The sequence below is a fragment of the Enhydra lutris genome, unplaced genomic scaffold, assembly GCF_002288905.1.
Source record: "Enhydra lutris kenyoni isolate GAN:26980312 unplaced genomic scaffold, ASM228890v2 scaffoldscaffold33, whole genome shotgun sequence".
Classification (NCBI taxonomy): Eukaryota; Metazoa; Chordata; class Mammalia; order Carnivora; family Mustelidae; genus Enhydra; species Enhydra lutris.
The window spans coordinates 17,927,850-17,942,536 of record NW_019154117.1 but is presented as its reverse complement, the minus strand read 5'-3'; the positions used below and the strand labels follow the sequence as shown (position 1 = coordinate 17,942,536).

The 14,687-nt window shown below is 39.3% G+C and overlaps 1 protein-coding gene across 1 annotated transcript in view; it reads left to right on the top strand.

The window, feature by feature from the left end:
• Positions 1 to 14,687, top strand: part of LOC111153498 (G protein subunit alpha q) — a 303,307-nt gene that overhangs the window by 226,008 nt on the left and 62,612 nt on the right. Inside the window, exons 4-5 of the mRNA XM_022512555.1 lie at positions 963 to 1,091; positions 3,671 to 3,800. Of these exons, the coding sequence (XP_022368263.1) occupies positions 963 to 1,091; positions 3,671 to 3,800 (259 nt within the window). The remainder of the gene's footprint in view (positions 1 to 962; positions 1,092 to 3,670; positions 3,801 to 14,687) is intronic.

Below are 14,687 nucleotides of genomic sequence, written 5' to 3'. Positions count from 1 at the left end.
TGTGTGTGTGTGTGTGTGTGTGTGTGTGTGTGTGTGTGTGTGTGTGTGTATAAGAACTAGTGAAATCTAAATAGATTGTATTTGAGTCAATAGTATTGGATCAATGCCAGTTTCTTGGTTTTGGTAATACCTCGTTGTATGTAAGGTATTATCGGGGTAGGCTGGGGGAAGGGTACAGGAGAATTCTCTGGAATATTTTGCGACTTCTTGTAAGTTAAAAAATTATTTCAAAATGAAAAGGATTTGTTGTTTGTTTTTTTAAAGGAATGGAGAAGTATCATAGAAGCAGATAAATTTGAAGTTTAGGTGTGGTGACTCTAAACACTGGGAATATCTGACCTTAGACATTGTTAGCTCAGTAACCAGAAACCTCAAAAATTGTGGCTTCACAGTAATCACAAATGACTTAGCTTTGGACAGAATTTAGGACATGGTATGCTGCTGACCTCTCTTAGGGGAATAAGGAAATACATTCCAGAGAAAAACACTCTGATATTCTGTAAAAAGACCAAAAAAAAAAAAAAAAAAAAAAAGGATTCTGACCTTATGTATCACTCTGTTAACTGTTTATTTATACAAATACACAAATAAAAGTTCTGTCCGTAATTCAAAATCTGTTTGCTTTGAACTCCGGCTTTACCCACCAGACCTGCTAAATAAGCAGAAAATAGAAGACTCCTTTCATTTCTTTTCCTTTCCCCTTCTACTTTGTATATGGGTTCCAAATGATAGAGAAGAAACGAGAAAGCCTGTGAACCAGGCAATCCATAGATGGGTTACCTTGCTGTGGCCAGTGAAAAGTTGACTTTATCTCTCAACTTTCCAGATTGCTCTACCCCTTTCTGATATTTCCCTTCCTCTTCACCACCTCTCTTTTAGGATTTAGTTTTGCCCTTCCATTTCCAGAGGCAGATTTGGCATGATGGTGTCCTAACATTCTCGTTGTGTTTTCCCTCCTCCAGCTATCTTAATGACTTGGACCGCGTTGCTGACCCCGCCTACCTGCCTACGCAGCAAGATGTGCTTAGAGTTCGAGTCCCCACCACAGGGATCATCGAATACCCCTTTGACTTACAAAGTGTCATTTTCAGGTAGTAACTGAGTCCGTTAAACCCACCTCCCAGCTCCTGTGCCTTGACTGGTATATTTGGGGAACTCTACAAATACTGAAATCATGTGTAGACTTTGAAACAATCTGCAGACCAATTATCATGAGATACACAAATGAAGTAATATGTTCCAGAAAGAGGAAACAGAGGAAAGATGTATGGGCAGGTTTCTCATTTCAAATTCAGTCACCAAGAAATCAGTGAAATCTGAAATTTGCTGGTGGTTGAACAAAATCAGTCACTTAAACGTTGGTCCTGACTATTCTTTGAGTAACTTTTTAATTGCGAGGACAATGGATATATCTTTAGATTTGTGTAAGATATGAATGACCTTATGCCCCTACTAAGAAACAGAAAATATATGTTGTCAAAAGCTTTTGACAAAAGTAGACTCCTTCGAGTCTACTGGTACCAATGCAGAATTCTTCAGTAACAAGAAAGATGTGAGATGTTTTATATTCCTGAAATAACTTCCTTGAAATATTTCAAAATAGGTAATTTTGAAAATGGATTGATGATCCCAGTCCAAATTTATATAGGAAAATAGAATGAAGAATTCTGCTGCTGTTCAAAAGTATTTTAATGTTTTTTAAGAAGAGAAAAAATAAATAATACCAATATGCTTTCATTTGATCTCTTACTATACAAACACTCAGTTATACTTCTAGAATACAAACCACATTGTGCTTTGAGAAGTGAGGCCATGTGAATATATGTCTTTGAGCATAGAGAGTTGAGTTCTCTGGGGGAGCCTATCCCATTGAAGACAATTATGTTCACTAGAGGGATTTGAAATAGGAGTCATGTGACTCCCAGTGGGTAACTGCCACGTGGTTCAGATGAGCAGGCCCTCAAAGCACTCTGGGATTTATTCTAATCAGTCTCCACCCCTGGAGTCAGGTCTGGCCGCCATATGCCACTCTAATGGATATATCTGGAAAGCGGGTGGCATTTTAGAAATATTTCTGAACCTCATTTTTTGTCCATCTCTAAAATGTTTGCATTAGATGATCACCAAGGTTCCTTGTAGCTCCAGCATGCTGGATTACATAAGCTTTGAGTCCATAGCATTTGGAGATCTTCAATTTGGAACACCCAAATTTCCTACTGCTTATAAAACTGTCCTGCAGAGTATTTTCAGAAGACATAGAGCATTTCATAGAGATTTTCATCACTTCATTGTTTTACAATTGATAGTGAATTCTGAAATAAGGTTACTCTTATATCTTGTTTTTACTACATTTTGCTCACTAGCTTAAAGGACACTTTTTTGCCACTACTGTAAAAGTAATGACTCAGAAGAATAATTTCCTGCCATCATAGAAAGCATCTTATAGGGCTCAGGGTGACAGGATTTTATAGAATGAGGATTTCATATAAATGAGTAATGAATTCTTTACTTGGCATGAAGGAAGAACTAGAATTTGATATTTCTAAAGACTTAAGAGTTCTAGTTTTGATGTCCATCATTCGTAGGTCTCCCTGAATCTGTTGCTTTGCCCCTTAGAAGTCTCCTCTGTGCTTTAAAGAACTTTTAGAAGCAGTCACTAAAAACTAGAAGATCCTTGATTTCTTAGTTTGCATTTAAGGCAGGGAAAGACCAGGAATAACTTCAGTTTTCAGCAAATGCTCAGAGAGACCTCCTCTCATTCTCTGAAAGTATTTTACCCCACAACCACTGTGGACGTTTTAGCCAAGATATGGATTGAACCTTTTGAGGAAACTTGGCTTCAGTGCCAGCTGCAGCTTGATATTTTCATATAAACATTGAAACTCACATTAATTGATGTCAGCATTGGTTCCTAACCAAGAAGTCAGCACATCGTTGACATGTTAAAAACAAATCCTTGAAAGAGTTCAAGTGATGGCCTCTGGAAGCATCTTGATGTTTCACACACTTTGCTTCTTAGCAGGTTAGAAAGTTTGTTTGCATGAGGCCAATTGCACCATGATACTGGTCCAGTGACTGGACCTGTCCCAGATTATTGCCAGTATCGGAAGGAGAAAACAAGTCACAATACCCCATGGATAACGTATCAGCAGAGTTCTTCTTGCATTTTGCTGAAGCATCACACGTACCCATATTGAAATATGTAGCATCTTGTATCTTTTAAATGTGTTTGCAGTCCTTTCTAGCATCCTTGAGAAATACACAAGGATCTTCATTCTCATTTTACAGAAAAAGAAACTGACGTTAGTACTTGCCATTAGAACTTACCACAAATAAAGCATATTTTGTTTCTGATTTTTCTGTACACAATGAAGTAAAATACCATTTTGCTTGACCTGGCACAGGATTTTTTTTTTTTTTTTTACAAAGTTACCATTTTCACTAATCAGATAACATTCTTATAACCACAATTATTAATTACCCAGAATGTCTTGACTTAGATTGTTAGGGAACAGAAAGTTAGTAGGTGTTCACCAGAAATATTAATTGAATTGAGTTGGATGGCCATTCTCTTTAGAGAGTATTTTCCTTAAGTGTGTAAGTAAAGCTGTGTGTATATTGATCCTTTTTTCTTTATATGCTATTAATATGAATATTGTTAACCTTGCAGAATGGTCGATGTAGGGGGCCAAAGGTCAGAGAGAAGAAAATGGATACACTGCTTTGAAAATGTCACCTCTATCATGTTTCTAGTAGCGCTTAGTGAATATGACCAAGTTCTCGTGGAGTCGGACAATGAGGTGAGTGCTCTTTGGACAGGCATTGGATTCTCATTTCAATATCTGACACCAATAAATAAGAGGATGTAGGGTGTGGAACATGGGGTAAACTGATTTCATTGCTTTTTGACTACTGAGCTGGGGACTTTTTTCCGTAGTAAAGATAACCCTGTGGTAGCACATGGTATAATCAGAACAGTAAACTCTTTTGTCAGTGGTATGAGCAGGTCTGTGTGTTGAGATTTAATTAGACCCTATTTGATACTCTTACCACCGTGTAGACACTCTGAAAATGAAAATAACATAGAAATCCCTAGGCTAACCCTCACGTCATTTTCTAGCCCTCTTCCTACAGGATGGAGCTCGGAGTGTTGGAGTGAGTCAGCCTGTTTTGTTTTGTTTTCATTTTGTTTAAATCATTGCTTGTGTGTTGGGTGGGCCCCAAAGAGTACTCAAAACCTCTCTTGGCAAATGTGAGTGACTTTGCAGCTGGGCTCTAGATCAGTTCATTGTGGAGCCAAGAAGTGTCTTGGTGACGTGGCCGTTCTGCTCTTACAGAATCCCATAGGCTGTGGCATCATTTTGTCTCTCCTGAACAGCGAATGATTGAAAAAATTATCCTTGATAGGCCTGTCTGGAGAACAGATTCAATACTGTCGTCTTCTCCCCATTACCTGAAAACCTAGCAGGTATAAATACGGATTTTGAGGATGGTAGAGTCTTGATGATGAGTCAGAGTTGACTATGGAGGATAACACAGGGGCACAGAAAACTCGCTTTGAGCTGAAATTCAGCTTGTGTCTGTTGGAGGAATAGAAAGATCCCTGATAACCTGTTAGAGGCAGAAATTGCACACAGACATGCCAATGGTATGTATTAAATATCCGTCTTAATAGGATAGAAAACAGGAGAAGGAAATGAGCGATCTCCAACAGCTCATTAAAATATAATCGGGCATATTCAAATGTACTTTTAATTCTACACATTTTTTGATACAGAAGAATTCTGGTTTCCAGGCCTTTTAAATATTTTCTGTTTTCTGCAAGTATTAATATCTCTATCAAAATACATTTGCAATTTCTTTTGTATGCAGGGTTGATAAAGAGTCCGGGAAGCGATACCCTGCGTAGAAGCAAGTTACCTATTCATTCATGTCAGAATCCTTCTAGGGGTGCAGGTATATGGGCTTTTGAGTCAGAGAACTTTATAAGAGTGTTTTATCAGCCATTTGTCCTCTATAGTTATAATGTAAACTGCCTGCCTACAAGCTAAAATCTGTAGCAATCAGTTACCAAAATCTAAGTTAAGCAGTTACCATAAGAATTTGAGCTATGGTCTATCTGTATGTATTTCTGTCTTTATTCCCGTGTTCATTTGTTGTTCCTCATTCTTGAATGTAGTGTTTTGAATATCCTGCGTATCTGGGGAACAGAATAAGACGTTTCTGCTATCTTCGGAAGTTGAATCAAGATACAGAATGTTTTGAGGGCTTTTCTACTATGTGCTAGGTACCAGAGTATCTAAAGAGGTTTCATTTCAAAAATGAATCCTAAAATTAGCTTTGCCCAGAAGGACCTCCTAAGAGATAGATCCTTTTGTTAGAATAGAGAGTCAGGCGAAAGGGAGGCCTTAGATACGTCATGATCTCTCTGCTTTAGTTTGCTGTCCAGTAAAGTAAAATTTAAGACGTTTTTCAAAAGAACACATAGTTTTATTTCGTATGTCACTGTTTACATTATAGCTGGAGAAACAGAAGTGTTTGTTGATAACACATTTTATACAGAACAAGTACATTATATCTAGAAAGACATATATATTGTGAATCAGCGCTCATTAATTTACTTTAAAATTTACAAAACAGAAAAGGAAGTGAGTTCCCTGGGTAGCCCTTCATCTAATTCTACCACATCAACCCATACCTTCAGTTATCTGGACATCACAGATTATCCCACCTTTCACCAAACGTTGCTCGTGGATATCTGGTTTTTGTATAAAAGTATTGTATATTAACTAGATAAAGATGACATTGTTTTGATGATCAGGTATCATAACTAAAGTCTCCACAGTAATTTGCCATTCAATATATAGGCATTATGTGCATCTAAAAATATTTTGCCAGTTTCATTGATTCTTTGGTGGTTCTTTGTGCCACAAATTAAGATCATCTGTTATCTTTTTTATTAGGACTCCCACGTCCCTTGTGAATATTTTCAAAGCCTCCCTTGTAATTCTCTGAGGTAAAAGTCGTTTCGTGGTGCTCTTTTCTCAGACCTTAAGTCAAGCCTTTTGGTAATATTTTAGGTGATCTTCAGCATAGTAAGAACAATGCTGCCCGTTAATTACTTCGTCCATGTTGACCACAGCCATCACTGTTGGTAATTAGGGAACACTGTCAAAAGTATTTTTTTTATTAACATATAATGTATTAATCGCCCCAGGGGTACACGTCTATGAATCATCAGGCTTACACACTTCACAGCACTCACCATAGCACATACTCTCCCCAATGTCCATAACCCCAGCACCCTCTCCCTCCCCCCTCCCCCTAGCAACCCTCAGTTTGTTTTGTGAGATTAAGAGTCTCTTATGGGGGCGCCTGAGTGGCTCAGTGGGTTAAAGCCTCTGCCTTCGGCCCGGGTCATGGTCCCAGGGTCCTGGGATCGAGCCCCACATCGGGCTCTCTGCTTAGCAGCGAGCCTGCTTCCCTTCCCCTCTCTCTCTGCCTGCCTCTCTGCCTACTTGTGATCTCTGTCTGTCAAATAAATAAAATCTTTTAAAAAAAAAAAGTCTCTTATGGTTTGTCTCCCTCCCATCCCAATCCCATCTTGTTTCATTTTTCGTCAAAAGTATTTTTTAATGTTGGGTTGTAGTCACTTTCTTTTTTTCTTCACTTGAACTGATAGATGAAAATGCCATGGCCTTTCCATTTCCTTAACACGTTAAGGAAATTCAGAACTGTAGAGAATTCCACCGTCCCCAGATTTTCTGGTTTGGGTGAGACAAAACTGAAACAAACTCTTGAAACCTTTTGTTCTTGGTTTTGAAATCTGATGGTCATCACTTGAACCCAAAGCAGACCTTGTTGTGGTACCTGCCATGGTGTATGCTTGTGAGAAACACCTGGGCATGGCAGCCAATGGCCGCCTTTCCTGTCCCAGAGAACTCTGGAAAATGCACCGCAGGCCTCAGGCAAAACCGTCTGAAGGACTTTGGATGATTGCTTTTGCTTTTCATACCTCTAAAACTTTTATGTATTACTCGTCAAGGTTTTTATGTAGATCTGCTTTTGTCTTTCTAGATTCTCAACCTTTCTAGGGTTTGGGAAAGGAATTTCTTAATTTTTTTTTTCTCCAGGGAGGAACATAAATCATTAGATAGAGTGAGACTGATCAGGATCTTTGATCAGGATCTTCGAGATGGATCGATTTGCCCATTCCCTTTGCTGTGTTATTTTCCCATTCCCTTTGCTGTGCTATGTTCCCTGCGATAACACATTAGCCTGGAGCCCACTGTGCCCCTGTAATACTTCCGTGCCTATGTTACTACTTCGGCACCTCTAAAAGCTGGAACACACGTGGAGGCAGCCCCATAACATATTCAGGCTTATCAGCATCTCTCCACACTCTGTCTTTTAATCTTGATTTTTCTGATTTTCTGTTACATGAATATTGGAGGACTAATACAACAATAATTTCTCAGACCTTGACTCAGGGGCTGCCTTACAGACTATGCTCTTTATAGAATCTCCGACTTAGGTAGGCCTTTTCTCCTCCACTTCCTTTCTGAATGGGCACTTCTAACTTAAGTTAATCCTTTTGAAATGGCTACAAACCCATTATGGCTTAGTTTTAATAAAACATCGAGATGGTTCTGACACCCCAAGCGTTCCTCCAACATGGCTTTCCATGAACACGTATTCTTGAATCCTGATTCTTGGAGTGGCTCCACTGATTTAAAAAATCAGTCAGTCAATCAAAGGAGTGAATAGGCATTTATAATATCTCAGCACTTTATGCCTGGTCAAAACTGTCTTAAACCATCATTCGTCTGAATTTTGCCTGCTGTCATGCTGGGGAGGTGAGATGATTGGGTTTGTTGGTAATGCCATCTAACAGCGAAGTGGAAGAATAGAGAGATGAAGGCCCATGGGCAGGGTCACCCGAGGCCTGAAGCCAGGTGCTTTCAGACCATCTTGTTTCCCCTCCTTCACAGTGTCTTCCAGAAGTAAGAGACAGATTTAGAGGAAAAGCAAAGGGAACCATTAACACATCCAAGAGCATGGAGGTCACATGACAATCCTGCCCTTGCAAGAAGGAATTAAAATGCCCTCCCCTGCTTCTAAGTCCTTATTATTCTCACGGATGATGGTAGACCAGCCAGAGAGCCTTTCCTGGTGGTTCAGAGTTCCCCTGTTGCTCATTGGATTTTGAACTGTGTTAAAACAAATAGTCTAAAATATGCATTTCCTTCACCTATTTCTCTTCTGCTGGGTTTTATTTATTTATATTTTTTAATATTTTATTTATTTATTTGACAGAGATCACAAGTAGGCAGAGAGGCAGACAGAGAGAGAAAGAGAGAGAGAAGCAGGCTCTTGGCTGAGCAGAGAGCCCGATGCGGGACTTGATCCCAGGACCCTGAGATCATGACCTGAGCCGAAGGCAGCGGCTTAACCCACTGAGCTACCCAGGCGCCCCTCTTCTGCTGGGTTTTAAAAATGAATCCATTTTGAAGTTATTCGGCTACGACCAAAGTCTGAACATTTTCCTTAAAAGTGTGAAACCTGTACTTTGTTCTGCTCTAAAAACTTCCAGTGAGTTTTGGGAATTTTCTTCATATAAAATTCAGCATTGGTGAGGAAGTGACTAAAAATTGAGAAAAAAATTCTCCTAAGACTTAAAAGTAGTTAAAAGCAAGAGCTGAGCTCATGACATCCACTCTCTGTTGGACTGGCCCTCACGTCCTGTATTGATCTTAAGTTATAAGACCAGAACCTTCCTCATGCTCCTCAGCCTTGGGCAAGCTCGGCTTGGGTTCATGGCCTGATTACCAAGGATCTTCCTGAAAGACGTCCCACTTTTTTTTTTTTTTTAATATTTTTAACTCTTTTCCCCATTTCCTCATTCCTTTGTTCATTTTTAGCCACCTGCCCCTTTTTAAGCCCCTTCCCCTTTCATCCTTTAGGCTTTCTGCTTCCTCGTTATCATGTTCTTCCACCTCTCTGCTCAGATGGCTTGAAGGAAGCTAGGAAGAAGTTTTCCGATTACCATTTATGAGTTAGAACCAAGACCTACGCTTGGTGCTGGCAAGGGCGAGGGGAAGCGGGCACACAGGGACACTCCTTGTGTACCTGCATATTAGAAATCCTCCAAAGCCTACATGAAACCTATATGGTATAATCTGTGTAATAATCTTTTTTTTTTTTTTTTTTAAAGAAAGAGAGAACGGGGAGAGGGGTAGAGGAAGCGGGAGGGAGAATCCCACTGTGGGGCTCAGTCTCCTGACCCTGAGACAATGACCTGAGCTGAAATCAGGAGTTGGGTACTTAATGGACCGAGCCACCCAGGTGTCCTGGGATTAGCCCACATGGGGCTCCGTGCTCAGTGAAGAGTCTGCTTCTCCCTTGCCCCCACCCTTGCTTATGCGCTGTGTCTCTCTCTTTCTCTCTCAAATAAATAAATAAAATCTTAAAAAAAAAAAAAAAAAGATTTCAAATTGGAATTTTAGCTCTGCCACTTGCCATCTCTGTCCATTTTTCTTTTGGATTATCTATCATTTTCTTACTGATTTATATGAGTTCCTTATAGTCTTTGAATGTGGGCCTTTTGTCATATGCACTGCAAACATCTACTTTGCAGATTGCCCATTATTAATAGTGTCTTTTGATGACCAGAAGTTGTAAATTCTATACAATAAAATTCATGAAAATTTCCCTTTGTGGCTATATATTAGCACACATGTGTCTACAAATATGCATACAAGATTGGATAAAATAAATTACCTGAAAAGTCTGGATGAAAGGACAGTAGGGAATGGGATGGTAAGATTAAGAATTAAAATGCCAGTGACAGAACTAGGTACCTGTCCTAACTGTAGTTCACCAATGTAGTCAGGCATCTCTTAGCAATTTCAAAAGGAGGTAATCATAGCCTAATAGAAGGTTCATTTATCTTTAAAACAAGTTAGCTTCTCTTCGTACTGAGCTCCTCCTGCACCTTCACAAGGAGATGTCGTAGGAGGGAATAAGTTCCATGCACAATAATATCCCTCCAGGAAACCAAATACTAGAATTCATAGGGCTGTCTCTTAAGCTCCTCTTAGTGTATGCTGGTGCCACAGCATCAGTGTTGATCGTGAGCCAATAACGAGGCGTCTAAACACAGCTTCGTGTAAGAAAAAGAGTGAGAAGAGCTAAGGAAGTGGATTTTGTTTTTAGAAACTATTTCCGTGACACAAGAGAGCATGAAATTCTAGAGAACTTACTTGCTTTAAATATTTATCTTCACAGAAATAAAATGATACAGATGCAATTAAAAAGTCCTTACATAACTTCGGATCCATTTCTCTCCCTCCCCAAAAGTCACTGGCTTCAAGTTGGCACCATGCATATTTTTTCACTTTTTTACCCCATAGGTATATGTCATTAAACAATATGTAATATTGGCTGCTTAATATTACTCATGATTGTAAATTATATTTAGATTATTTTGTTTTTCACTGTGTTTTTTTTTCCTTCCCTCAGCATTGTTGTTGAGATTTTTTTTTTTTTTTTAACGTTGGTACACATGGCTTTAATTCACTTATTTAGACCGCCATCTAGTCCATTGTCTGACTGTCCCCAACCGTGTTTCACACGGTTCTCAGCTGGAGAGATGGTTTTCAGTGTGGGTTACCTTTTCCCACCCTTGCCTGTTCTCCGGCTCACTCCAACCCCCAATGGTGGTGTCCTTTTTTAATTGGCACATACACCTTTTAAACATATTCTCCTTAGTACTGTTTGCCCGTTATACCCAGCACATGGCTTCTCTCTTTGCTTTGTTGCTTATGGAAGAGCTTTAATCTTAATGTAGTCAGCTCACTCATTTCCTTTATTGGTTGTATTATTGTATTTTCTTCAGGAATATTTCTTCAGGAATATTTTTTCTGTGTGTGTGTGTGTGTGTATATATATGTATATATATACATATATATACACATATAAAGAAAAATACACAAATTCAAAATATTTAGCACACTGATTTATCATAAGGCATCTTGTGTCCACCTTGGTCAAGGTGGTGACCAAGGACCATTGGTCAAGAACCAATGCCAAGACCACAGAAACCATCATGGTGCCCCTCCCCCAGCAAGTATCGCTGTTCTTGAAGAGTGTTACTTCTTTGCTCTTCTCTTTAGTTTTAATACTTTAATATGTATCCCTGAACCCTATGGTTACATTTTAACTTATGTTTAACTTTCATACAAAGGGAATCAGATGGCATGTTTTGAACTTTTATATAAACTTTTGTGTCTAGCTTCTTTTGCTCAAGATTGTAGTTTTGTAAGGTTTATACATTTTACATAATTTATTCATTTATAATTCATTCACTGCTGTATAGTATTCTGTTGCATGAAAATACCACTGTTGTATTGTTTATAGACTTCTCATGCGTTTCCAGTATGGGGTAATTACAAATAATGTTCCTGTGAATATTCAGATAATTATCTCTTGGTGTACACAGGCACATATTTCTGTCATTTATATACCTAGGAGTAGAATCACAGGCACATAGGGGACAGGTATCTTCAACTTTAGTAGATAAGGCAAAAAGTATTTTCCAAATTGAACATTACAGTGTACATTCCCACCAGTTATGTCTGAAAGTTCCTGTCATTTGCCACTGTTTTTCATTTTAGCTTTCTGATGGCTAACGGACTGAGCTACCGGCCCTGTGTGCACCTGTTTCTTTGGGCATGCCTTCACTCCTGGTGCAAAATGGTGATGGTTCACTAGAGCCCCACTCCCTCGGGCTCTCAGCTGCCTCATCCAGAATTAGCAGCTACCCCTGGGAAAAGAGGCCCTAAATCCTGGGGTCACTCTCTAGACCTTTCCTTCTCCAGATCTTGCCCTGGTGCTTCTTCCCTACTTTTCAGCTCTCTGATGCCCTTAAGCACATGTATTTTTTATTGTATTATTTCTGCTGTTTGTCCTCCTCCCTTGATACTAATGATACATGTGACATGTGTCAAGTCTTACTACATATGGGGTTCTTGCTCTGGGTTTTCTAGTTAGTTGATCTGTTTACTATTCCTCTACCAATATAATAGTTATCAAGTCACTAGTTTTGTCATAATCTTGATATGATCAAATCTTCCTACGTTGTTCTTCAGAATTTTTTGAGCTATTCTTGGTCCTTTCCTCTCTCTCGTGTAAATTTTCATTTAATCTAATCAAATTCCAAAAAAACAAATATGATTGGGATTTTAATAAATACATAGATAACTTTGAGGTTAGTCTTTCAGCTTTGCAGTATTGAATTTTACTATCCATGAATAGGACATGGTATAGTTCACCATTTGTCATTTAAAACACTGTTTAGGGGCGCCTGGGTGGCTCAGTGGGTTAAAGCCTCTGCCTTCAGCTCAAGTCATGATCTCGGGGTCCTAGGATCAAGCCCCGCATTGGGCTCTCTTCTCAGCGGGAAGCCTGCTTCCTCCTCTCTCTCTTTCTGCCTGCCTCTCTGCCTACTTGTGATCTCTGTCTGTCAAATAAATAAATAAAATCTTAAAAAAAAAACAACACTGCTTATGTCATCATATGTGGTCAGTTTTTATAACTGTTCCACAGGTGCTTGAAATTGTGATTTCATATTTTTGGTTATAAGGTTCTATATTATATATGTATTATAACAGACGTTAATTGAGTTATTCAGATCTTCTAAATCCTTACTTAATTTCTTACCTATTTGATTAATTACTGAGTTATGTTTTCATTGTTTTTAATATTTTATTGACATAGGGATATATAGAATGACATATAAATGATAAGTGTTCAGTTTGAGAAATTATCCCAGAGTGAATACATCCATGTAATTACCATCTACCACGAAAGATAAACATTATTAGTGCCCCAGAAGGTCCCTTGTGCCCCTTTCCAATCACAACCCCCCCCTTTCCTCCAGCAGGAATTACTACTTTGATTTCTAACAGCATTAGTTTTGCCTATTTTGAACTAAATATAAATGAAATTAAATGCAGTCTTTTGTGTCAGCTTGTGTTCAGAATAATGTTTGTTAGATAAATTCATGTTGTTGTATGTCACTAAAGTTTTTCATTTTTATTACTTTATATCATTCAATTAAATGAATATGCCACAATGTATCCATCCTAGTTTTGACGGACATCTCAGTAGTTTTCTCTTTGCAAGTGTGGTGAGTAATGCCACCATGAATATCCTTTTCATGGTTTTTGCTTCTATGTACCTGATGTTCTGTCCGGTAGGAATAGAATTGATAATTCACCGTGAAATGTTGTGGATCCTGCCCGTGTTCATTTTCTAGGGCTGCTATAACAAATCACAGGCTTGATGGGTTACAAAATAGAAATTTGTTCTCATAGTTCCCAAGGCTGAGGCTCTAAATCTGAAATCAAGTTATCAGCAGGTCCGTGCTCCCTGTGAAGGCTATGGGGGAGAATCTCCCCTTTCTCTTCCTCTTAGCTTCTTTTGGCATTCCATATGGTTGCCTAGCTCAGGTATGTTCCTTTGTCTTCCCTTAGCCTTCTCCTCTCTGTCCATGTCTTCTCTTTTGTGCTGTCTTAGGAGGACAGTTGTTGGATTTCGGGCCCACCCAAATACTCCAGGAGGGTCTCATCTCAAGATCCTTAACTTAATTACATCTGTAAAGATGTTTTTTCCAAATAAGATCAAATTCACAGGTTCTGGATGAAAGGGTGTGGACATACCTTTTGCGGGGGCCACCATTCAACCCAGTACACTGCCAGTTTGAACTCTGGAAAGAGTTTACACCTCCACCCACAGTATATGTGTGTTCTACTTGGCCCATGTTCTTACCAGCAAAGATGTGGTCAACCTTTAAGTGTCAATCATTATATTGGGTGTGTAGGAGCATCTCATTTTGGTATGAATTTACATTTCTCAGATTACAACGAGATTGAATGCTTTGTGTATTTCTTTACCATTGGGTATCCTCTTCTTGAAGTGCCTATTTAACTCCAGTATCAGTTTTCTGTTGGTCTGCTTTTTTTTTTTAAGATTTTTCATTTATTTATTTGACAGACAGAGATCACAAATAGGCAGAGAGGTAGGCAGAGAGAGTGAGCACAGGCAGACAGAGTGGCAGGCAGAGGCAGAGGGAGAAGCAGGCTCCCTGCTGAGCAAGGAGCCCGTTGTGGGACTCGATCCCAGGACACTGAGATCATAACCTGAGCTGAAGGCAGCTGCTTAACCAACTGAGCCACCCAGGCGTCCCGAGGTCTTCGTATATTCTTGATACAAATCCTTTGTAAGTTATCTGTATTGCAAATAACTTCTGCCACTCCATGATTTGCTTTTTCACCACCTTAAATTATTATTTTTTTTAAGATTTCATTTATTTAACAGAGAGAGACACAGCAAGTGAGGGAACATAAGCAGGGGGAGTGGGAGAGGGAGAAGCAGGCTTCCCGCCAAGCAAGGAGCCCCATGTGGTGCTCAATCCCAGGACTCTGAGATCACAGCCTGAGCTGAAGGCAGACGCTTGACGACTGAGCCACCCAGACGTCCCAAATGGTATCTTTTTTTTTTTTTTTTTTTTAAGGATTTTATTTATTTATTTTAGAGAGGGAGAGAAAGGAAGAGCAGAGAGAATGCCAGCAGGGGGAAGGAGGGTGAGGGTGAGGGAGAATCTCAGGCAGACTGTCTGTTGAGCA